A 26,084-nucleotide genomic window follows, 5' to 3' on the forward strand; every position below is an offset into this window, starting at 1 on the left:
TTTAATGAAATCTAATGTTGCAAAGGTGACCCAGTTCTGCGACACTCGAGCAACCTCTTATTGAATAGCCTTACTAATATGAACCAGGTATATTTTAGTCTCCTGTGGTGCCTGGTCCAAGAAGAGTCAGTTACCCTCAAAGTGAGTCCCATTTGCCTCCCATTGCAAAACCCAGGGAGTCCTCATTCCCTGTAAGCGTCATAAGCTTCTTTATGAAGCTGGGCCTTTGACAACACACTGCATAGTGAAATGAAAGCTGGTCTTGTTATTAATTTAATATTTCTCTATTCCATGTCCTTACATAACTGATCTTTCACCCAGTGGCCACCGATGCAGAGCTGCTTGCAAACCATATTGCTGAGGGGAGGGCAGAGAGAGTTGAAAAGCTCAGAGGCAACTTTACATTTCTCCAGAGTACAGATGCAATTTCCAGCGAATTAATCTATGCTCCAAACTTGTATCCCCTCGAGTGCCGGCAAAACAAGGTTTTAGCAAAGTTTTTTCAAGGGAACATCAGAAGGCCCCTGGCAGGCACTGAACTGAAAATGAGCAGCTGGTTCCTGGTGCAAAAGCAAGCGGGAGAAGGAATATCTCACTCGAGGCACGGGGGAGCTAGGCTGCCCGAGGCAGGGAGGACCAAGGGGAGAGCGGCGGGGCCGCATCACCGCCGGCCGGCGGGGAGAGGGCAGAGCGGGGGCAGGGGCGGCTGGGCGGAGGGAGCCGGGCCGGCGGGCTGGGACCCGAGGGTCTGTGCGCACCGATGCACGCTGCCGGGGCTCCCGGGCCTCGGCCGTGCGGGCCGTGCCCGGGGGCCGGGGCCGGCCGGGGTCACGGTGCCCCGGGGGAGCGGCTCGGCACCCCCCAAACCCTGCCCGCCCTCGGGCAGCGCCGGCCCCGCCCCGCGGCGCGCGCCCAATGGGTGTGTGGGCTCATTTGCATATTTGCATATTGGTGGGGACATAAGGGCCCGGGGACCGAGCGGCGGTGGCAGGGGCTTGTGTGGCCGTCGGCGCTCCCGGGGCTGCTCCCAGAGCAGTTCCCTGCCGTCGCATTGTTTTTGCGCTATAGTTGTACTTTTTTTTTTTTTTTTTTTTTTTAAAAGAAAAAAACCAAACCCAAACTTAAAAACTTACTTTTTTTAAAAAAAAAATTTTTTTTGCACCGAAACTTTTCTGCCGCGGCAGAGCGCAGGGAGAGAGGCGGCGCGATGGGGAGCGAGGCGTTTCTGGTGGCCCTCTGCCTGTGCCTGGGCTGGGGGGCTGCTCCCGGCGCGGCCGGCGGCGGCGGTAAGTCCCCGGCCCGGGGCGGGGGGTGCAGGGGAGGTGCTGGGCGTGCCTCTTGCGTTCGGGGTGGGGGCGGGTGTGCAGGGGAAATACCGCCGGCACGGCGGGAAAGGGGAGTTCGCGACTTGGCTTTGCAAGGCTCTGCCGGGGTGCGGGGGATGCTGCGGGACCTGGCTGGCGTGGGGGGAGTGGGCTTGGAGGGCTCTGGAGGGCTGTGCTGGGGGCCTTTTAGGACAGACCCGGAGCCGGTTCCGTGCCCGGAGCGGCGGCACAGCCTGCCGGGCTGGTGGCACGGGCTCTGGAGGTTCGGGGTGTGGGATGATCCCGTCTCCCCCCCACCCACCCGCGGAGCAAGGACTCCACGAGTTCCCCGCTGGAGATGGGCTGCCGCAGCGGTAGCACCGCGGCCGGGTCCCGGGCGCCCCGCAGGGCCGGGGCCCTCCGCTGTGCTTGGGGCTCGCCCGGCATCCCAACTTCCGACCGTTCTTGGTCCGAATTGTTTAAGGCAAGGCTGAGTTTCATCAGCGTCATGATAATGTATTTGGGTTGTAGGAAACGCCTTTAATGCAGGAGAATCCATCAGGGAAAAACGTGAGCAGAGGCGTACGCTCTCACCGTGTCTGTATATGCGTGCACTTAACACTACACCTATTTCTACCCGCATTTGTGCATAGGTACCCTACAGGCCAAAGAAAGTGGAACATGTGCGAATGTTGACTACTAGATGCTCACTGATGCTTTCTTCGTTAATCACAACATGACTGCAGCTTTAAAACACTAGTTTTACAAGACCGCTACCCCTCAAACTTACGTTAGCAGTGCCCTGTCACAATCTTACTTTTCTTACACTAATCTCCCAGACGTGTTTTATCTTTAAAAGTCCCCAGCCTTAGAAGAAAATGCGGCTGTAGCTCTCAGAGCTACTGTGTGGTACTAAAATGGCATATGGAAACCACTGCTTTTTTTCTCTGCAGATGCCTTTGTTGTTTCTGTTGTGTACGAGGAAACTGAAGGGAAGTATTCAAAAGTAAGAGGATGGGGTGCTAGGGCACAGTCAGAGGAATGTATTCTTGCTTAGAATTCAATCTTGTGCCATCAGAGGCAATCAACAGCAGTTTTCATCACAGTATCCAAGTTTCGTACAGTATTTCCATTTCTGTGTACATAGCGCTAGGAAATTGCTGTTTATCAAAGATTCCCTTTTTAAAACCATAGTTCAGGTGCACTGATTCTGGCAAATGCATTGTTATCATATTTGGCATCCTGTGTCTCATGTGGGCAGTTTAACTTTTGATTAATATTCCAGATGCTGTTACTTCCTCAAAACTCATGTTCTCCACCCAGCTGGCTGGTGATAAACAGTTTTCTTCATCAAAATCGGTTGCCAGGTCACCTTGGGCTTCCCATGAAGGGAACTTGAAGCCAAATTCTCTTGATTAGTGTGTAAACCTGTATTTGTACTGTGTCAGAATGCTTAAAGTCAGTGGGATGCTTTCAAAATCAGTAGGGGTCTCGAATCACAGATTGCAAGTCCAAAGTGTCATGAGGTTTAAACTGGAAAATTAAACTTGATTTTTTGTCAGTTTCTAAGCTTTTTATTTTTTTCTGAGTTATACAATATTCTCTATACCTTGATGTAGAGGAGAGCTGTTTTTAAAAACCTGAGATTATGTAAGTGGAGGTTTAAGAAAAGCATCGGAAAGTTTGCAGGGCATGATAAAATCATGGCGTTTGGCAACGCAGCCTGTAGGCTGTTAGAAAAGCCAGCTAGGGTCTGAAATTGGTGACTTAATTCCATTCCCTTTTCCAGTTTTCTAAATAATCCCCTTGTAGGTCACCTTATTAATGGTAAGCACGTAGCAGTGGCCAGAAAACTTTATTTTGTAACAGAGGGTTGTATTTGCAACTATGTGCCTGGTAGCTTTTGCCATGCAGAACACATGCCTGTATACCTCTGCTGAACTAAGGCTGGTAAGTGTGGTATTTTAGCAAAAGCATAGATTTGTTTTGTTGACACATTTTTTTGTCTCCAGGTCTGCTTCTCTTTGAGGCCTTGTTCAGAAATGGACTTGCATTCTTGTCACTAAAAACTACTTCTGTGTTTCAGTATGGATGCACATAAATTTCTTTATATCTAATTTCCGTATCTAAGTAAAACCTGCTGCATATTCAGGTAAATTTCTGCCCACCTTTCAGAAGCATGCTGAAGACTCCCTATTTCTGAGTTTTCCCTGTTTTAATTAATTTGTGTTAAAACACATCATTAACTAACCAGCAATGAGTGTTTACATTGACGGTCTCTGCATTTCTTTGGTTTTGTGTAAGGCTGTAAGAATGAGACCCAACTGTTTGACTAGCTCAGTTAGGACATGATTCAAGGGGACTTCTCACCTCAAATCTATGAGGAAGAGGTATGTAACAAAAATCTATGTATGACAAAATACACTGGTTCTGAATAATTTTTTTTAAATAGACCAAGATACATTGAGGTACAAAAGTAGAAGTGATAAATGCTAGTTTTCTGAAGTGCTATGCTTTGTAGCATCTCTGCTGCAGTTTTAAAGCATGGTACATATAGATGTCTGTATGTGTGGTGAGCGTGTACATGCTATTATGTACATCTGTACTGTATTTCTAAAACTTAATTTGCAGAAGGTGGGAGCTGAAGTGGTACTGCAGCGTGTGTGCAGAACAGCATGAGGTGCAGACATGTTATCTTATGATCTGAGCCATACAGAATTTGCAAAGCCAGACTTAGGCAACTTTTGAGGGTAGCTTCTTAATGAGCACATCATTAAAAAGCTTGTAACAAACCCCACCACACATACTTCCCTCATCCAGAGGGTATCTTGCTGCTGGGAACTGAGCATATGTGGGTATTAGACAACGTGATGCTTCTTGTGGGCATGAAAGATGCTAACAATAGTTTCTTCTGACTTTCTAATTCCTCATACAACATAGCTAAATGAGCAGAGTGGCTGTCTGCCATTTTCCTAACTCACGGGCTGTTGCTCTGCAGCTGCTGCTTTCCTGGTGGTGACTGCATCTCAGGGCTCCTATGCCCTTAAATCCCACCCGAAGATTTTTAGTCTGAAACACATGAATCTGTGAAGCACTTTGCGCATCTTCAGTGGTAGGTGTCATTGTACTGCCACCTTTCTAAGTTTGGTGCACTTTTCTCAGTGCACCTTTAAGTATGGTGTGCTTAGAATTGTAAATATAGTTTTATAAGCTTATTTCCAAGAGATGTGGGTCTGAACCTATATGCAAATTCTAGCATGTGTTTGTAACTGAAAACACACTACAAGGCAGGATATCAACTTAATTTAGATTTTCGATGATTATCAGATTTAATTCAGAAGGGAAATGATATCTAAGTATGAAAGGAAGCACTATTAACTAGGGAGCAGGTGGACTATTCTTGTTCGCCTTCCGGTACTGGGCAGGAATACACATAATTGAAAGTCCTTGCATTGTATGCCTTACAGCTGAAAGTTGTTCTTGGTCCTTTCAAGGTTTTACTGATTCACTGCTGAGTGAAAAGTTTATAGTTGGTATTTAGCTGATTGGCCTTTTGGACTTTTCTTTTTCTGACTAAAAAGTAAATAGTGTATCTCTAAAGATTTGTTTCAGAAAGGGGTTTAGTACTGTCGGTGAGAAAAAGAAGTTTTGAAAGTGCAACAATATAAGAAAAGGGTGATTTCTGAGGAAGATCAGAATTTGGTTAGTTTGGTAAATTTTACTTTCAGTAGATAAAATCTTATATTCACCATTATGTGAATACTTCTAGTGGTTTGGAGAAAGGTGTTTTTCATGAACTTTATCCCTTCTGTAGGGGGAAAGAGGCAGGAAGGGGCCCTCAGTGTAATTATCCCAGATTAGCTAGCTGGCCTAGCATAGTCAAGGTCAAAACCTAAAGCTGAGCACTGCCTCTGTTCAGTGAACAGTTCTTGTTACTTCACTGCATGTGCTTTGCTTTTGGCAGGTGAGAGGTCCTGATGAACTTGGGCAATGTTAAGCTGTTGATTGCAGGTGATGGCAGTCTCTCCGAGGCTTGCACATGAGCATTTGTTGCCAGGCTGTGTGCTGGTTTTACACGTCGCGCGAGAAGCGAGACCCTGGTTTCTGTGGCCCACCAAGCACAGTAGGAACCTCCCAGACTTTATACAGCTACCTGAGGGCTGAGTGAGGTTAGGCATAAGTCAGTGCCCTGCTGAGTATGGTAGCTTGAATGAGAAGACTAGAAAAGATTCCAGAAAAAAATGAAGAGTTAATTATTTATCAACTCTGAGTGATGCAGCACAACTTTATGGAGAAATACAGATCATCCAGTTATTATAGAAAACCTCTTCTGCAATGGGAAGAAGAAGGGGAATGGAAGTCTGTTTGGCGTGTCTGGCATGAGATCCTTGCAATGTCCCTTTGCATTCCCTATGGTGGCTTGCAGCCTTGCAGTGTTTAGGAGTTTGTGAAAGCTTAGTGGTTATGATGCCAGGAAACACAACACTGAGCAGGACAGAGCTGGCCTGAGTTCAGCTGCATTTGGAAAACAGGCAATCAATATCTGCTAAATGCAAGTTGCCAAAGAAGGGCCTGGTTTTTGAAAAGCATCGGTGTTTAAGTCCACAGTTAATTACAGGGTCTGCTGGATATAGAGGTAGTTAAGTGTTGATTCAGATGTAAAAAGAGGAGAGGCATTTAAGTTTCTTCTGAGACAAAGGAAGTAGTGAGCATGAAGCCTAAAGTCACTTCTCTGCCTTGGCAGGAACAAAAGGAAAACAGGTTTTGAAGCTGGAGGGAGTTCTCTAAGTGATCTTCTCAGGCCATCACATTGTTTGTTACCACCATAACTTGATCTTCATGCCACTGTCCAGTCCTGGGTCCCTGGGTTTCCCCCCCATAGTTTCAGGCAGCGGAATATTTTTTCCTGCGGTGTTGCTTATCAGATGATCTGAAGAAATACTGCCTTCAAAATACAGGTTTCTGCTTTGCTAGTTCAATTTCCTTAATGTGGGTGTCTGATCTTCTCACTTGCTGTTTTTCTCTGTTGGTGAAAGGTTAAAACTGGCATTTTGTAAAAAAGTGGTGACTTTGTAGCTCGTATTTGTAATTCACTGCAGCTACTAGATGCTATAAAGAGCCTTCTTAGGCAGTGATTATTGATGAAGTGATGTGGAAGATGCACCACCAAAATATGTAACAGTATGGCAGAAAGTTGCTGCTTTCCTGCATGTACTGTCTGACTGTCCTGTGCAGTTTTCTGCACTGTTGTGGTTAATTCACAGGTTTTCTCCTAATAATGTAACGGGGAAAATACTGACTCCTAAAAGGAATTCATACCTCTGTGACAGCTAGCCAGATGCTCACTCTTTTAGCAGGACCTTGGAGGGGGAGCAATTTTCACCCTTTCATTTCCTTTTACGTGGCTGTTGTGGCACAAAAGGAGTGCTGTAGGAAATGAAAAACACATGTCCCATTTCTTGACTGTTCTTGAGATATCTCCAGCATCGTACCTGTGACTTCTGAATTGTTTGTCCTAATACTCCTAAAACAGTGCTGTATTTCTTGTGTTCTTGCATAGCAGAGGCTGAGACCAATTTTGGGGGAATTGAGAGCAAGTTTTCCTTACGGACGCCTGCAGAGCCTGATGAGGATGTCTGCTACCTTGTTCCTGGGCAGGTGGACAGCCTGGCACAGTGCAACTTCAACCATACCAGTAAAACCTTTGTGGTGATCCATGGGTGGACGGTAAGAAGAAAGGGGAGGAATCTCCCTTTTAACCACATTCCGAGGTATACACCATAGATTAATATTAAGATATCTCCTTTTTTAATTAAAAAAACCTCAACAGGTGACAGGAATGTATGAAAGTTGGGTCCCGAAGCTGGTGGATGCTCTGTACAAGAGGGAACCTGATTCAAACGTCATTGTGGTGGACTGGCTAATTCGAGCTCAGCAGCACTACCCAGTGTCTGCTGCGTACACTAAGCTGGTGGGAAAGGATGTTGCTATGTTTATTGACTGGATGGAGGTAAGACATGTAGCCACATGTCTCACATTGTACATAATGTCCTAGGAGACAGAACAACAATGAGGCAGCTGTGTTAACTCCATCTACCCAACAGGAGATGATTAAGCTGTTGCAGACAGTACTTTTGCTGGACGGGTAAAATCCCAGCTTTAATTTAATGGTTCTCTTATTCAAGGAGGCCTTTTATAGTGGATTCCAGAAACTTTACCTTGTGGTCTGTGGAGCTCTATGAGTCCACAGTATCTCTGAAGGCTCTGTGAGAGGTAGCTATGGAAGACAGGTTCCTATATGTTATACAGCAACCAGCCCTTGGGAAACAGAAGTCTGCCCTGCCTTTGGGAAATACGTAGGAGATCCAGAAATTGGTGGGGAGGGGGTGGCTGAAAACCTTTTATATAATACATGGCCCTGCGTTCTGTCCTTCGTTCCACAGTGCTGTCTGCTTAGATTTTTGCCTTAAGTTAGTTAAGTCAAGTGACCTAGTATGGCACAAAATTGTTAATTGTATTTAGTGTTTCTTCTGTTATTCATCGCTCAAAGAATTCCCAGTGCTTACAACACGTTTTCCCTTGTCTTCTGATGTTATGCCATTTGACTTCAAACAAATTGCTCTCTTCTGCAGGAGCAGTTCAATTATCCTCTCAACAATGTCCACTTGCTGGGGTACAGTCTAGGTGCTCATGCTGCTGGGATTGCTGGGAGCCTGACCAAGAAGAAGGTGAACAGAATTACTGGTAAGAAAACCTGTGGCTGTAGATTCCTGTCTCTTCCATGCTGAAATATTAAATTCCTCTGGAAAACCACCGGAATAATTCTTGCTTGTTAGCAGTACTTGGGTTATGTATTCATTCTTTACTGAATCAGCAGGGCTGATATTTCTGTAGTAGATCTGGAGAAGGTTCAGAGAAGAACAGCAAAGGTGGTGGGTGAGGAGCCTTGATCTGCTTCTGCACAAGAAACGAGTGGGTAGGCAGGGATTCATTGGCCATGAAAAGAGACTAGTTGGTGAGGGGGGTGGGGGATGCGTGATTGAGACTTGCCAAATCCATGGCTCGGAGAAGGTCACAGTATATCTTGCAGGATGACAACTTCATCTGGTTGTCTTCATCCAGGTGATCATCCCTTGCAGCTGGTAGGAGCCATTCAAAAAGGACAGGAGGTAGATCCTCCTGCAGTGGGTGTAATATCTGCAGAGATCTTTGCCATGGGATGCTGTGGATGCAAGAAGTTTATATGGGCTCAGAGGGACACTGCACAGATAATCAGAAGAGGCCCACTGTGGGTTACTAAAGAAAATTAATCCAAGCAGGCTCAAGTCATATTCTAGGCTGAAAAGAATACTGGGAGAGTTTTGGGAAGGGAAGTGTACATATGCATGCCCTGTTCCTATGCATGCTTAAATGTCTGCTTAGGGTGATTTTTGGAGGCTGAAAACTGTGATAGACAAGGCAAAGTGCATGGCTGCTCTGTGTCTCATTTACATCCCAGCACCTGGAGAGCTGACCCCCTAGCACTGGTCTCAGTGACAAAAGGAAATGCTAACATCAGCAAATGAGGCTAAGAAAATTACTCATCTGTGGTGTCTTTGCTGCTGTGAGAGCTTGGGAGCAGCATTCAAATGGAAGCCAAGCTCGCTTCCTTTTGGCACCCATTGCCCTTTCACCTGAGCCTGGCTGTGATCCCAGATCCACAGGCATGCTGGGGGGTGGGCTAGGCATCAGTCACATCAGGAAAGGCTGATTCCTGAGAGGTCACAGGTTAAAATCAGAAGGCCAAAGTACTATTCCCTCTACCCTTCCTTTCTCTCAGCTGCAGATTTGCTTTCACTGAGGCTGCCAAATCACTCAAACTCCAGTAGCACTCTGATTTGCTCCCACGGTTGCCCTCGGTGCCCAGGATGAATATTTCCCTGGGAAAGCGGCATCACTGTCAAGCACAGGGATCAATGGGATGTCGTCCCTGAAGTCCTCACAGCAGGGGGAGGCAGCTCAGACTGGGTGAGGCTAGCCAGGGGTGAACAACCCAGGTGCCTGTCCCCAGCTGAGGGCTGCAGAAAAGACATGTCCCTTGAAGCTCTGCCGTTAGCCATCTCTCAAGTAGTTGTCTGGACTCGAGAGAAAGTACTTGTTCACTGGCAGAACAGTTCTGGGTGTTTTTTATGTCAGTGTTGCTGCAACTTGACAGTTTACCATAATGATCTTCTTCCCCCTAGGCATGTAGACAGTGAAACTCTTGTTTATGATTCCCACTTGTTCCCCTAGCAGGGAGTTAGCAGCAAGACATTTTCCACACTTCAGACACTTCAAATAGAAATCTTACAATTCCTCTGTTTCTTGACAAGAGAAGAAGACGTTGAGAAAATATTTACTAGCTTGTTTCTTCCATTCACTGGAAATGTTACAGGTGTGAGGTTATCTGGGCTTCTTTACATACACCTTATTTCTTCATACAGTGACAGTATTTCAGTGTAGTGTATTTGACTGTCCTTTATGCATGAATGCTACTTAAATGATCCCACTGTAATGTCTGCAGTGACGCCAACACCATATGCAATACTCTGGCTCAGTGTGGTAGCTGAGTTTGGCATTTGCTATCACCATTGGTATCTTTGGAAGACAACAATTTCAGTTATTCTTTGTGATTTGCCCTATAAAGGGTTGGATCCAGCTGGTCCTACCTTTGAGTATGCTGATGCTCCTACCCGCCTCTCCCCGGATGATGCTGACTTTGTGGATGTCCTACACACCTACACTCGAGGCTCTCCAGACCGCAGCATTGGGATCCAGAAGCCTGTTGGACACATCGATATTTACCCTAATGGTGGAGGTTTCCAGCCAGGTTGCAACCTGGGAGAAGCACTCCGTCTGATTGCTGAAAAAGGCTTTGCAGGTGAGTCTGCTCTGAAACAAGCAGTATAACATCCAAAGGGAGATCTTCAATAGCCTGCAGCCTTCTTGCAAGCAAAGATCTCTGAGAGGCACAAGAATCTGTTATTTTAAAAGCATCCTATAAAGCTCAGCTCTGGCATAGTGGATCATGCCTGCTGACGGCATTGCTTAGGGGTTTGTAGCATTATATGCATTTGTGTATACTATTACACATTTTTTCTTTCAAGATGTGGATCAGCTAGTGAAATGCTCTCATGAACGATCCATCCACCTCTTCATTGATTCCCTCCTCTACGAAGAAAAGCCCAGCATGGCCTACCGCTGCAACACAAAGGAGGCCTTTGAGAAGGGACTCTGTCTGAGCTGCCGGAAGAACCGCTGCAACAATTTGGGTTACAAGGTCAACAGAGTGAGAACGAAGAGAAACACCAAAATGTACTTGAAGACCCGTGCTCAGATGCCCTATAAAGGTAGGTCCTGCTTGCTTAGTGGTGAGCAAGACTGGTGCTTTTGCTCAGCTGTGTGTCAGGGTGTGTGTGTGCTGCAGATGCCAATATTGCTGCTTTGGTACCTGTGCTGAGCAGGTGTGAAGCTTGCCTGCAGTTTGCCATTAAGCAGAAGCTGAAGTGTGGTCTCAGAAAAACAGTATCATCTTACTCATGGTGTGGAGGTGGGGGCACGATAGAAAAAGGAAGATATTTTCAACAAGTTTCTAAGTAGCAAAATTAAGAGGATTTACTCTAAAGCCTGGTCACTTGGAACAACTGAGTCTTCCAAATTTTTCAGTATTTTTCATCCCAGTGAATTTGTCCTACTACTGGGAAAGTAATCAGCAGATCTCAGCCTGATGAGCAACTTCTTTAAAGATGTGCAACCATGAGACTTGTGCTTTCTGTAGTGCCTTTCCCAGAGGTGCACCAGCTCTTGTCTAAATATCACAGAACTTCTTGATTCCCATGGCCACAGTGGTAGGTATAAGAAGGACATTGCCAGAAAGAACTGGAAGGCTTTCAGCTAGGGAAATAGCTTCTGAGTTGGATTTTACTACCTTTTTTTTTTCTCCCTAGCTTTGACTCTGCCACATGATATGCTCATTGTGTGCTTTGTGTGATGGACCAGCAATCAGAGGGCACATTCCTGCAGTGTTAGAACAGCTGCAATACTGGTGTTTTGTTGGCATTTGGTGCTTAATCTGCAGTGTCAGTGGGTTGAATTTTTTTACCAAGGCTTCTGTATGAGGAGGGCACAGCTCGATTGTTTCAAGGACAGCAAGTCTTACGCATTTATAACAGGTTTGAAGGTGATACTGCAGACTCTGGGGTTAAGGTGGCAGCCAACTAAAGTGCAGAGTTTAGTTGCAAGACCTAGAAAGGTCCTTTTTTAATTGTGATTCCCTTGAATCCTGATTTTTAACTTCTCATGCAAGTAGTTCCCTGGATACCTGCCAGGAACTAAACACCTCGGTTTAGTGATGTTGGTGTATTCCAGTTTAGGATTTGCATGGGGGCTTTTGGGGGGTTTCATTACCAGCAGTGTCTCTGAAGGTAGTTTTTTTTCCTAATGGCCTTTTCTTTTGTGGTCTTCTAGTCTTTCATTACCAGGTCAAGATCCATTTCTTTGGAAAGACTAATACAACCAAGACAAACCAGCCATTCCTGATCTCTCTCTATGGCACTCTAGACGAGAGTGAGAACATTGCTTTCACACTGTGAGTACCAACAGAAACAACTGCAATGTACTGTTCAGTCCACCTAAATCTGTTAAAGCTCTGGTTGAAAAACTTGTCCTAGCTCCAGCTACAGAAATCCTCCAGGATCTCAGAATCTGCTCTTGTCCTTGATCAAGAGGACACATCCACTGCTGAAGCTAATGACCTAAGCTCTGCAGGAGCTGCTCTGATAGAGATCTGAAATATGGGAATGTGAAGTCTGACCTGTGGCTTAGCCTAATAAGAATTTTTGTCGTGTGGCAGGTTTCTTGTTTTCTTCTCTTCAGTATCTTTATGCTGTTTTCCAGCCATGTGAAAGCTCCTTAAAAGCAGACTGCACCCAAGAGTTAAGTCTGGGTCTGAAGGCCTCAGAGCAGAAGCTGAGGGAGACATGTTACTTGCCTCCACAGCTCTGCAAATAAGCAGAAGTCTGTGCTTACATCCCTGCACCTGAGCTGGCAGGGAGTGGGGCTGGAAAGCACCAAAGTCTGTTTTGTTCTCCAAGGAACCTAAACTGTTCCTGGCTGGTGCTTCTGAGAGCCACCAGCACTGAAGAAGACACCCCTTGCCTGGCAGTCTGTCCCAGGGTGTTACCAGCCTTGCTGCAGAAAGCTTTTCCTTGTACCTCTACAAAAGCTTAAGGTGTCTTTCCCTTATTCCATCCATCAGAACTATGGAGAAGGTTGCTTCCTTCTTTGAACTACATAAAGTCCTGGATTCATGTTTCTCCTTAACTTTCTTTATCTCTCCAACAGTTCCCACTTTTTTGTTTCTTTTTCCTTGTTCCCCTCCCCACAGGCCTGAAGTCTCGTCAAACAAGACCTTCTCCTTCCTGATTTACACAGAAGTGGACATTGGTGACCTGCTTATGCTGAAGCTGCAGTGGGAGAAAGACACCTTCTTCAGCTGGTCAGATTGGTGGACTCCTTTTACATTTGACATCCAGAGAGTCAGAGTGAAGTCAGGAGAAACTCAGAAAAAGTAACTTGTTTTGCTTGTTATAAGATATATTAGTTTTGTTTGACAGTATTTCTGATTCCTGATATCTTGCAGGGCAGGACAAAATATGGAAAGCAGTTACAAATGGGTCCAGCACTGATAGTCAGGGCTCCAGTGCCACCAAACTAGCATTTGTCAGCCAGGTTCAGTTGTTTGTTTCCACTGGGACCTGCGATCTGTAGATCTACTCCCACATGATTCATTTGTATACCATATGTGCCTCAGGTTAGTTATAATATGCAGGATATGATCTCCATGAACCAGCATCTCTGGTCGTATTTGCAGTTGTTCTCCTCCTTTCTCTTGCTGGACATTTGCACAGTTTTTTTTGCAAAGAGTTGCTTAGAAGGAGATTTTTTAGAAACACTTTGAAAAGTGCATTTACACAAGACATCGCTGCTTTGTTAAGCTGGATTTTCTTGGGAGCTAGGAATACCTGAATGGTGGGTGAAAAATGAAACACATTACTGTTGCAGGACACTGCTAACGCATGAACATTAGAACAGCAAAGTCTAAACAGAGCTGCTTTGACCTGAATCTTTTGAAATATTCATTAGACATGAGATCCGTGGGCAGAAAATGGACCCAGAACAGAGTATGCATGTCATATGTACAGTATTGTGAATAACATGTTCCTCCTTTGAATAAACAAGGCAGTCACTTTATCAAAGAACAGTTATCAGAGCTGAACAAATATAGGGGTGGGGAAAGTACTGATAACTAGAAAACCAACTGCTCAGGTTTGCTGGAATTGGCAACCTACTTTGTTTGCAAACATTTGAGGGAGTAAGGCTTTCTTCCAAGATTTTACCTGACAAAAAAGTCACACAAGGACTGGTGCAAGAGATCCAAGAGACTTTGAGAAAGAGCTTCTGCTCTCAGCCACAAGAAGATTTTTATGCAAAGGACTGCAAGAGTTATGGCTTCAGTTTGGGGTCCATGCGTAATGCATTTACCAGTTTTCCTTGCACAGTGTTTCTTTTGTCACAGAACTCTCTTTTAAAAACAATTTTCACACTGCCTTGTAAAGTAGTAGTGTTCCATATGACAAAGTACAAAGATTGCTTCCAAACACCAGTCCTGTTCCTACGGTTAAAAAGAGACATCTGGCTGAGTCATGTGACTGTCCAATATTCATTCCACAGGGTGGTGTTCTGTTCTCGGGATGGCACCTCACATCTCGGTAAGGGAGAAGAGGCAGCAATATTTGTGAAATGCTTGGAGCAGCCTGTCAACAGGAAGAGAGGAGGGTATGAGTGATCACTATTGTTTTTGGGTTGGGGGAAACTTGAGTGGTAGCAGGAGGATCTACCAAAATTTCCTCATTTACTTGAGTTGTGCACTGGTGTTCTCAAGGCTTCAGAGGCATCCCAACTCAGACTAACCTGAAGTTTGCTTATGGCAGCTTTTGCATCTTAAACCTCTAATGTGGGTCTCTGCTAACCATCATCTTGTGTGGTTGTTAGGATGTCCGAAAAGCGAGTGCAGGTCACTGCCTCTCACATTCACACAGTGGCCAAGTATAAATAACTTGTTAGAGAGGGTTTACAGACAGGACACTAGTGCAAAGAGGAGAGCATGCCTCTATCTAAAGATGCTCTGCCCTAACTGAAGAACATCCAAACATCCATACTGAGTCAGTCCAGAGCCCTTACTTCTTGCTGGCCAGCAGCAAATTCCCTGGTGCTGATGTAGAAATGGAGCAGGCATATGGAGGTGCTCTCTCTGGCATACTGCTTTCTGCTGGCAACTGCCAGCTGAGTGACTTCCTGAGGTTTGCATCACTGATTTGGATCAGAGATCGAGTCTGTGTTTAATAGCCCTTGGTGTGCTTCAATTTTTTTTGATCATATTTTTTATGACACAGAGTAAACTTTCAAATGTGGGGCCAGGTTTATTTGGACTTTATCCACTAAAGTTTGAGCTGGAGAAGTGGTTATATTTATTTTAGTGCAACTGCTGTGTGTGAAAGGTCTCATGGGGACACTTCTAGACTAAGATCTAGTCCTGCATAAAAAGGCATTTGTGCCGACCTTCACTCCAGGGCAATGACCTGCGGAGTCCTTGAGAGCTCTGTGTGTATATTTTTTTCTGTTAAGTAGGCTTTTTTTTCCTGTTTCCCCTTTCCTGTTAAGTGGTTGGGTTTTTTTAATCTTAACTCTCAAAAATAAGACAAAAAGGAACAAGTATCTTATGTCTTCCTCTTCACCTTATCTGTCTTTCTCCCCCCCACAGTGCCAAGAAAGCCTCTAAAGAAAATTCTGCTTACGAATCTGCTTAAGTGACAAGAATGAAGATTTTTCCACACTGGGGAGGAGGAGAGTCTGTTCATCCCTGTGGACTGGATGTTCAGAACCAAATATATAGAAATATTTATCCGCTGCTGGCTTTTTGCCTGCTATTCCTAGCTATCTTAGGAGACTTCTTGTAAGGAAGTCTCAGCATACAAAGTTACTAACCATAAAAATACATTATCCGATAGTTAAAAAGAAACCCGCAAAAGAACTTGCCAAAGGCTTGAGTGCTGGGAAGGAATAAGTAATTTTGCTTAATCATGGCACCTTGTGACAAGGTTTCTTGACATTAAATCCTCTATGGCAATTTTCTAGTATTTATTGAAAAGGAGCAAAGCCTTGTACCTGGCTTTTCTTTCTTTTCAGGTGTCTTCTGAAACTGGACAGGTTTTTTTTTTCTGGCTTGGCTAACTGAATTTTCAGACAGTCTGGTGGCTGGAGTTCATTGTCTTCAAGTATGTTTTTAGCAAATGAATAGGCTTCTCATGTGAAAAAACACCTTTGCTGTGTGTATTACTAAAAGGTGTCATGGAGTGACTTAATACGGGGATGAATTTTCTAGTTTGTGGTTAGGAATGTGTTTTACTGGGGGTAGGTGCCAGTGCTGCTTAGCAATAGGTATGATCTGTTAAGCTATGTATTTCTATGCAGCTTACCCTGGAATAAAGAGCAGTTGTAGGAGAAGACAGCAATACTAGTGTCCTATGCAGACATTCAACTTTTTTTCTGTGCTTTCATTCCCTGAAAAGGAAACGAGCTAGCCTCCAATACTCCGTGAAAAAGGAAGTGCAAAGGAATTGAGCTACCAGAAACTGCAGGAAACAGAATTTCCACACACACACTTTCTTGCATCCCAAATGCCAAAACTGTGACAGTTTCTCTGCTCTTTGACACCAAATGTCAGTCATGCAGCTGAGTGACTGCTGTAGGCAGTCTTCAGTGCAAATAAATCCACTTGACAGGTGACAAGCGTGCCTATGCTTGTCCGTACTGGAATTGTGACTGCCAGTGACCCACTTGGTTTGTTGCTTGGGTTCTGATACAGTGCTAGATCCTAGGAGCTGCTTGGTTTTTTGACATGAGGTGGAATTCAGCAAGGGGCAAGAGCTGTGACAGTTAAACGGAGCTTGATTGTGTGATGCGCAAGTGTTTGTCAGAGTGTTCATTCTTGAATTAGACATGCTGCAAGTTGCCAAAAATAGATACATTGAACACATTCTGCTTCTCCTTTTTTAAGTAACACTTAATTTTTCTAGTGCTCTGAAAAGTTTAGTAGCCCTCTCTTAGCTTTCTAGAAGGTAAAATGCTGGGGGGACAGAAGGGTGTGAAGGTAGATGCTTGGGGAAGTGTAATGTCAGCTATTGATGCTGGTTTTTGTAGTCTTTTCCTGCATGTGCCAGACAGTGTGGAGGTGGTGATTTCTTCAGTATCATCCCATCTTGAAAGCAAATCAAATTGTATATTTTTATGTGCAGTTTGGTTTTTTTCCTTCCAGCTGTGGCTGCTAGTATATTTGGGGATAAGAGTCTTAAACAGTGCAATATCTTGGAATATTAATAACTCAAATCGCTCACATTTGATTTCCTAACCCTTAAACTACAGCAGAGATGTGATGAGTCACTGAGGGTGGTGTTGAGTATTAAGCCACTGCATTTGAGACCTCTAAAAATAAATATAATGATTTATTCCCTATAGACTTCATATTTTGTTGCAACTTTCTCTCAAGGGTTAAGTTCTTTGGAAATAAAAAGTCTGTATCTAAACCTGTATTAACAGCACACCTGTTCAAACACATACAGAAATTGGATAGAAAATAGTGAAGGCTCTTGTACATGAGGACACATGATTTAGCTTTGGATGTTATTTATTAGCTGTAAATAAGATATTTATGTGTGTAAAGGTAGTTTGTATATATTGCTGAAGTTGCTGATAGTCTCTACGTTAATACAGTCGTGTGGTATTAATCCTGTATATAGCTTTCGGATTTTTATCAACAAACCACTTACACTGAATTATTTCTTATGTGGTTAATACATTTTTTAAAAAAAAAAAAAGATCCTCTGTTTTGTACAGAATGGAAACCTATGGTTTTAATAAAATTCTCAAACTGATGCCAAAGTCACTAGTTTCCTTTTGATGAAAAAATCTGCTGTATATCTTTTATGTGAAGGCCACAGCCTTTTACTTGGATTCTGAGGTGAAAAGATGGGGTAAGACTTTTTTGGGTTTTTTGTTTGTTTGTTTTAAAGCAACATATGATCTTTTTTCATGTTTCCTTTAATGAAGTGCAAAAATCACATATCAAGACATCAGGGAATCACTGTGCTATCAAGTATCCCCATCACAAAAGAAGCAGCTGGTTACCTGCAGTTTGTGGTTTTCAGTTTCACGCCCTTTTAAGAACAGCCCTTACATTGAAAGGCTTATTTCCTCTTTTTTTAGTAAATGTCAGAACTATGCTTTTGCTTCTTGCAGTACCAAATTAGAGATGTTCTGACCCTGTGGGTACGGGAGGGAAGCACCAATCCCTTACCACTACTACTTAAGGGAGTAACAGTGAAAAAATCACTTTGACCCATGTGTGATCACAGCTGAGCTCAAGACTGGTTGTCACCAGAAGTTTGCTCTGTGTGAAATACAGCAAGGGTCTACCAAGGCCCTTGAAAGGGGAGTGCCAGAATTAAGGAGAGTTGTAGTGACATGCATATGAGGACAGTATTAGGAGCATTTAGAGCAGCTCTGATCCTGGGAGACTGCTTCACACACACTTATGTGGTCAAAGAGACTATTCTTTTAACTGACTAGAGCTTCATTGGTGAAAGCAGGAGGAGGGAGGTATGCAATGGAAAACAGATGGGCACAGAGGCAAAGGATGAAAGAGGGAAGGCAAGGAATTAGAGGGGAAAGGAAGGAGGGGTCGGGAGTACCCTGGGGAGTATGAATGGGAGAGGGGAGACATGGGAGGGACCCAATCTGCAGAGGGAATGCATGGAAATGCTGGAAGCAGATGTTCTAAGGACACTGCTACTTTCCCTGTGTCAGTGGCTGGATTGGGGGACTAGAAGGACTACAGTTGTACAAGGCAAAGTGTGTGACCACATGTCCTAAAATCACATGATATTACTACTCTTTTAAAGCCACAGCAACCTCAGTACACTAAACACATTGCTAGGTAAAGCAGAGAAACAGTTTTTGGTGCAGGGACAAGAACCCAGGTCTCCCCTGTGAGCCTTCAGAGCTATCCTTGGCCCCACTACTCTTGCATCTTGCTCTGCAATGCCCAGCCACATCAGGAAAGGTGATAATCCTTGTTCCCCCTGCCAACTGTCTCCAGAGAGGGCTGTGGTGGGGATAGACTGTCCAATGGCTAACTAATGGCTTGAATATGTAGAAAGAGCCATTCTTGGCTGGAAATAAAGGCTGAAGAAAATTATTTCAGCCACTGTACCTGCAAGGCAAGGAAGTCCTGACTCAAGTACTTAGTGCCTAGATTTTTTTTCCTACATATTTTTCATTCTGAGAAATTTTTGGAACCAGCAACGAATGTGCTGTCTGTAGGTGTCTCCTTACTCAAATAGCAGGTCGGTAGTTAGTGGATTTTACTCCCCTGCTGAGGCACTGTATTCTTCATAGGTGCCTGAAATGCAGCACCTGGTTTCACATTAGGGGACATACGCTTTAAATATTAGATTTCAGGGGGCAAGAATAATAGCTTATCATCTGAAGTCCAAGATCAGTTCCATTATAAAAGCTGAGAAAGCACTCAATTGATTCAGCAGTGAGAAAACTATTCCTTTTTCCATGTCTGTAAAGTGGGTGGTTGATTTCCATGAGCCTTGAAATCATGAAGTCCTGTATAAATCCCACATCTCTGTATACCAATGGGGTTTTTTTCCTTCACAAACTGTGATGACTGGCTACGGAAAATGCTTTCTCCCTTCAGATATAGTTGCATGTCTGCTGTTTTTCTGCGTGTTGTGAACAAAATGTCAGAAGCTTGCTGCTTTGGATGAGCAAGATGTTGCAAATGTGTTGTTTCTAAAGCTGGTCAAAATCAGATATTGAAAACAAATCTTCAATAAAAGGTAGGAATTAAAGTAGCTGTAGTATTTTCCTTTTTGTTTACAGCTGTCAATGCAAGGCTGTCCATATTCTGACTCTGTCAATCCAAACATAGCAATATTAAATCCTCAGGTCCAAGGGAACCAATCCAACCGCCACCAAGTCATCATTCAGGAGAGAAATTTCCAGCTTCTCTTGCTAGCTCTTTCAAGAAAAGTCTTCTAGTCAAATGCCTTTTCTAGCAGGTCTGGAATGTCAGCAGTTTGCACATAAACAAATAAAGGGATTAGCATTCTCCAGTGACTGAAGGAGAACAAGGAAATGAGAAGAGGAAGGGAAGGGAACCATTTGGCAGAACATCCCATGTAAAGCTTGTCTCAACAATGCCTTTATATCCGCGTGTGGTGCTATCTCTGCTCAGCAAGGCTCAGGATGCTTCCCTAAATCATTTCAGGTTAGCTCGGCCAGAACAATGCATCCACACCAGAAAAGCAGATGCTAAACAGGGACCACTTTGGGTGTAACAGGTGTTAATGTGTGGGGGCAGTGTATGTCCAATGATGTAATCTTCCAACCATTCATGTCAGATAAACACCATGTTCTTCATTGCAGACCCTTCCTGTGGGAAGTAACCTGATATCATTAAGCCTCTTTTCTTGCCAATGACTCTGGAGAGTCTCTGTTACTGTTCATCACCCCACCATGTCGAACCACCCTGTGAGCAGTGAGACAGCCTGGCTGACCATGTCTGTCCTCAAAAGCGCCAGGAAGTGAGGACATGTCTCATGTTGCTCCACCTACAAAAGTTGTTTTTTTTAACCTACAATTAGCTGTAAACCTGGAATCTTCTAAGTAGTGAAACAAGGACAATCCCAAACAGAGAGGACTGCCAGCTTCACTTCTTCATATACACAGGCGCTTCATAGAAATTGAGAGCAGTAGGAACAGATTCCCATGCTAGAACAGGTTGAAAAGATGCTAAGAATAGCTATACTTTTTCAAAAGAAGCATTAAAAAGAGACTTCAAAAGGTTTCCTTGCCAGGTACTCAGGCTTTGATAAGGCCCTTGTTTCCTTCCTGTAGCATGCTGCATTCAGGAACTTTTGGGGTTTCTTCCCACAGCCTGGTTGGTTGCTGCTGCACAAGGCTCCCTTAAACCTTGGGGTTAAAAATATCTCCCATGGCTTACTCTGGATGTGAGGAGAGGGCCACCAGGCTTGTGCTCTTGGTGAAAAGGCCAACTCTACCTCCACAATGAGGCCTAATCCAAACCTCACTGAGGCTGGGAAAAGTCTTTTTGTTGACATTGTGGGCTTTTGAGTGCTGGGCCAACACCTGGCATGACACCCCAGTTTTAAAATGAAAGCACAGCTTCTTGTGTTCACTTCTCTTATGCATTGTTACCAAACTGAGTGCGTACAATGTCAGGTCATGATTTGCCCAGGCACTAGGTTAAATACCAGCTCTGAATAACTTCTCACAAATATTTCCAGCATATCTTGGCCAGTACACACTTGCTTATCTATGGAATGCCAGAACCAGAACAAACAGCATAATTGCAGTGATGTAAATAGCACCCAATTAAAATTTAAAAATATAAAAGATATAGAGAAAGACAAGGTATGTAATACCTTATTTCACATCTGCGGGGTCCGGTAGGAGGGTATGAGACTATGACAATCCCAAGGAAACCCCACTGTTTGCCTTGGCCTTCTTGCTGGCAGGCCAGACATTCCCATGGGCAATGGGAGCCATCTCAGGGATGCGCTCATGTAACTTCTGCTCACTGCTCTGTGTGGCACACTACCGCCATGTCTCAGGTGGTGTGCCCCTTCCAAACCCTTGCTAGGTCTTGCTCTGAAGCCACTCATGGTCACACTGATTCTTAAATTCCTCATTGCTGCCAAGCTGCAAAATGGGAAATAGCATAGCTAGAGCGTGTGGTTTCTTGGTCTGTAGCAGGGAGGTCCAACAGCAAGGAGACTTTACAGAATTCCAAATTTTGGATCATTACATTATATTTCAGCATCTATTTTGAGAGAAATCAAAACAGAAGTGAAACAAAACAAAAAAAAAGCAAAAAGAAAGAGCAGAAATGTCTAAGAGGCAAGAGACGAGTCTTTGGTGTTGCAGCAGGTTTACAGTACTGTGCTATAATATAGTGAAATCAGGCATACCAAGACTAGAAGAGTAAATCTGTTAGGAATTTTCTTGATTTTAAATAAACATTCTCCTGACATCAAGAAAATGGAAGTATGCACCTGAAGCTTAATTGTTTTACACTGTGTTGGTATCTATTAAAAATGTTTAGTCCATAACAAACCAATCCTAAAGAAAAAGGGTACAAAGATCCATTATAGAAAGATCACCCATATTACAGAATGAAGAGCAAGGTATAAATAAAGGTTAAAAAGTAGAAGCACACAATCAGCAAAAAGAATAAATTAAGAGGAAGAGGAAAAGCAAAGAAGAGCTCTGCCTTAGCAAATTATTCCACCTAGAACACCCACCCACATATTCTTCAATGTAATCGAGCTATTATTTATATATGACTAATTTTCCCCCCTTTTAATGTATTTATAACCCAGACACAAAATTAAGCCAAATTTTCTTGTTTATCTTGGCAAAATTTTGCCCTTTGCTTGCAAGGTTTTTGAGTACAAGGGTAAAAAGTAGATCTTAATATCTCCAATTTTATTTCTCAGGCCTTAGACAGGAGACACAGCCCAGCCTCAGTGCAACAGAAAGACTACTTCCAATATAGTTCTTCTCTTAAGGTCCTGAGCACAGAGCAGTGATGGAGTAAGAAAATGCCTACACAATGGCCAATTCAAGAAATGGAAGATGCTTGGTTTTTTTTTTCTTTTCTTTTTTATTTTTAGAGCTGTGTTCTTGTGCCTTGCTGTAGCTCTTTGTTTTGCTCTTAGGATCAGTGAATTTAAAGACCCTGAGGAGAAATCAGGGAAATGCTGGGGAATGTTCTTCTGACAGTAATTTTACTCCGTTACTTAATGCCTGTAGATGGCATTTTTGTGGCTGGATGTTTTTTAATGGAAGGCGTAAGCACCCAATCGCATTCAAAATTGGGTGTCATTTTCCCCCTCTGCATTTGAAAGCATAATTTTGAATTTGCAAGACAGCAAACCTTCTATAAAAGGTTTATTTGAGGCTTTTTGTCAGTGCTCGAGCAGTCCTCTCTGAGACATTTCAGTTACTCGGTGGTACCTCTTCTGAGTGACTGCTTCCTGACTACAACTTCATCTGTTTTTGGCCATTCTCTGACAGGATTGCCATGAGGGCACCTTATTAGCTGTCAACATAGTAGTCCCATTGCCTTCAAGACTTCCTTGGGCATCTTAGGGGTAGCAATAACTGCAGTTACATGGGAGCATTTTCTTCCAGACAAAGTGTAACAAAGTTGGCAAAGAGCTCTGAAAAGTAGCTTTTAAATATCCAGATACGAGAACTTGTATTTCCCCATCAAGCTTGGACCAGATGCTTGGACATCTTTGTGTAGGTATGACTAAGCCTCTATGACCTTCTCCCCAAACTTATACTAGCTTGCTGCTGAATCCTGTTTTCCATTTCTTCTTTCATTTCTCTTTTGACCAAGTTTGCAGAATTCAGCAGCCTTCCTCCTACCAGCCAACACCGCCGTGCTCCCTGTCCCGTGCCCTCATAGGAGCCTAGTGAATTTATATGTTACTCTTTGCAAGACTATTCCCCCTCCAGCCATCTAGGATATGACCCTGCATCAGTTACTTCTCTAAGGACTCTGCAACAATTTTTTGCCTTTCCTATTAGGTTTCCTTTAACCCCAGATTTTGCTCTAAAAGCCAGCACAGGTGGGGAAGGAAAGGCACTGTATTGAGATAACAGGATAGGCATTTCCCAGTCCTCCATGAGTTGATCACCTAACATATCAGAATAACAGGACCTACCTGTGAAACCATCTTCTTCTATTGCACTGGGCTGGACATTGCATTCATGTAGTCTCCTATTTGGACTTTTGTCTGTACAAATTGATGGCACCTTGAGGACTCTGGATCCATATTCTGCAGAAAATATCCTCTTCACTCTGTGTCCTGTTTTCTGTAGTATTCATTGCTGATATACATACAGTGTTGTTAAGCAGGAACATGTTTTTCCATACAAGGTCTCGTGTGTGTGTTACTGGAAGGAATAACTTTCACATGATAGTCTACTGTTAGTCAAAAAAAAAACAAACCCAAAAGCATATTTCATATAGTTGAGTTTGAACCCTATATTTAATACTTCTAGACATGAGACAAAGAATATTAAATCTTTGAAGAGAAACACTTTAAAAATTTAATTAAGTAGTGCACACTATATTGGACTGAATGAATGGCTGTCCATGGAGTAAACATTGCATTAAGTTCAGGTCTTTCCTACTGCCATGACAGACTAGACTTTCTTACATGAAGTAAACCAATAGTGAATGGAAATAAATTCAGCTGTTTGTGGAAGAGGTGCTTGAAGATTTGGAACAGGGATTTGATGAACCCTCACAACTATATTAAGAAGAGTGTGACTGCAGGAGAAGAGGATTAACTGTCTGCTCCCTACGGACCAAGTTTGGTCAATGGTTCATTTAAGCCCAATAAAACTCCAGTAATCAGTTTCCTGAACTTTTTCTCTATGATACAAGTCCTTTCTACATTGATACATCTTAATTTTGAAAGAATCAATACAACCAAGTAGTGAAGGACCACCACACTAAAGCAGAGACAGTAAGACCCCTTACTCCTATCTCTTGATAAATATGTGTCATGAGCAAGTGAAACGTCTTGACCTGTGGGAACACCTAAATCACTGTTGTAGCACTCAAGATGGGGATTTCAAGTGCTGCTACTTTGGGGGTTGGGGGGCATTGCACAGCTCTCTGCCTTAAGGAAAGCCATCTTCAATGTGACAGGAGCTATGCCAGAAAACAGTGGATGCAAAGCTTGAGAAAATAATAGTCTGAATGCAGGACCAAGAGTAAACCACATCTTCTGGTTAAGGATTAACACAGGAGAACACATCACAAGGCAGCTTCTGTCAACAATGTTCCTGTTGCCTTTATCAAAGCACTTTCATTGATTTGGTAACTTTGATTCTACACCATCTTCTGCCCTAAGAGAAAACTTGTCAATATTGCTGTCACCATACACAGACATGTGAAGTGCTATAAAGGAGAATAGCCAGGCACACAGCTCTTTAGTACAAGCAGGCTGACAAGAAACACAGCTGCGTTCCTTCTACCTCTGCTGAATTAACAACAGAGTACAAACGCAGAAATAACTTTTCCAGAAATAAAGGAAGGTCCTTGAGTAGCTGGAAGCAGCAAGGTTGATCCAGAGGAGGAGAAGACACTGGTCAATATTCTGGCTTCAGCCATTGCTGTGTGAAAGAGCAATGTAATGTAAGAACAATGCTGAGACAAATAAATTCACAAACTGGAAGGAGCATGAGTGAGTAAATACTATATCATTCACTTGCAGTATTTATCAGCACCTTTCACATTTGTTAAAAACCAGTGAGGGAAGGAGAGGGGGGAGCTGAAAGCTTTCCTAGTAACTCAGTACTCTGAAGACTGAATGCTGAAGATAAGCTAGTCACTGCTGTGCAGTGCTGGGATACCGTACATGCTCATCCTCCCAACCCTGAGAAGTTGTGGCAGTTAGCTAGCTGCGTCCTTCTTAGTCACAGCACAGCTAGGTCTGAGCTCCTCAACTTCTTACCACATCCTTTACCAGACATGTCGTCTTGGATTATTATGGACCCCAGATCTTCCTTTTCTCCCCCAGGCAGCACAAGAACAACCTATTTTCCTTAAAGACATAGATGACATAACAGTAAACTCATGAATCTCATCCTTTCTTTTGTACTCACAAATTAAAATTGACAGGCAGTGTTTCTAGCCTCTGAAGTTTTTCTTCTTTGACTGAAAAATACCTCAGAATAAAGAGGAGGTGAAAACAGCCTTTTACAGTACTACCAAGCATGTTCCCAGGGATATGCATACATGGGCAGCCTTGCAGTAGGACGAGTAGCCTGGCATTGTACCCTTCGTGTGGATGTTTGAAGTTCTGCTGATATTCTGGGAGATCTGCTGTGCTCTCTTGGTAAATGGTAGAATGAGGTGGACAGGCTTAGGGGCCCTTGCTACTCCTGGAGAGACTAACCCTTCACTACTGCTGGCTAAAAGACATCTCATTTGTACACTTTTCACGGGAAGAAAAGGGGCCCTCAGCCTGGCATATTTTCACAGAGCTGTGGGTAGGCTTCATGTCTCCCTCTGGCCACATGTGGAAAATGGCTCTTACACATTATCAGTTCCTGGGTGACTTGTTTGTCTCCCTCAGAGGCCCCATGGTGAGGAGATAAGTCAGTGAGAGGAGGAGAGGGCTCAGTTAGAAGGGGGGGGGGGGGGGGGGGGGGCAATCTCAAAGGAAGGACCTAAAGCTGTCTGAGAGCTGTAAAAGGAGCTAAAGTGCCAGTTGCTCTTTTTAACAGTGGTAGTGATGAGCCAGATCCTAACACTGCCTGTGAAAACCACAGCCTCTGCAGATGTGCCCCTTCCTCTTCTCATGTGGGTAGGCATGGAGCAGGCAGAGAGGGAAACCACTTGCTTTGGGAGAGGAAGCAATCTGAAAACAATATACACTAGGAAGAAATGGCATGCAAATGGCATGAGTGGGCAGTGAGAAGTTACTCACTGCATCCTTGTCACATTACCCGCCTTCCCAAATATATTTTGTCCCCCGCCCCAATGTTCAGGGTCACAGCTCTTTCCAGTGCCTCTCCCTCTTTTGT

The 26,084-nt window shown here is 43.7% G+C and overlaps 1 protein-coding gene across 2 annotated transcripts; it reads left to right on the plus strand.

Annotated features, from left to right (window-relative positions):
* Nucleotides 1-977: 977 nt before the first annotated feature.
* Nucleotides 978-17,314, plus strand: LPL (lipoprotein lipase). 2 transcript variants are annotated; one of them, XM_064437719.1, is made up of 10 exons: nt 978-1,286; nt 6,865-7,031; nt 7,135-7,314; nt 7,937-8,048; nt 9,970-10,203; nt 10,430-10,672; nt 11,790-11,910; nt 12,709-12,891; nt 14,055-14,159; nt 15,145-17,314. In XM_064437719.1, exons 1-10 carry the CDS (start codon nt 1,208-1,210, stop codon nt 15,188-15,190), a joined length of 1,470 nt encoding a protein of 489 aa, XP_064293789.1. In that variant the 5' UTR covers nt 978-1,207; the 3' UTR covers nt 15,191-17,314. The 2 variants fall into 2 exon arrangements, with proteins under 2 accessions (XP_064293789.1, XP_064293790.1); XM_064437720.1 differs by having other exon boundaries at nt 6,868-7,031.
* The last annotated feature ends 8,770 nt before the right edge of the window (nt 17,315-26,084 follow it).

The sequence above is a fragment of the Phalacrocorax carbo genome, chromosome Z (genome assembly GCF_963921805.1).
Source record: "Phalacrocorax carbo chromosome Z, bPhaCar2.1, whole genome shotgun sequence".
Taxonomy (NCBI): Eukaryota; Metazoa; Chordata; class Aves; order Suliformes; family Phalacrocoracidae; genus Phalacrocorax; species Phalacrocorax carbo.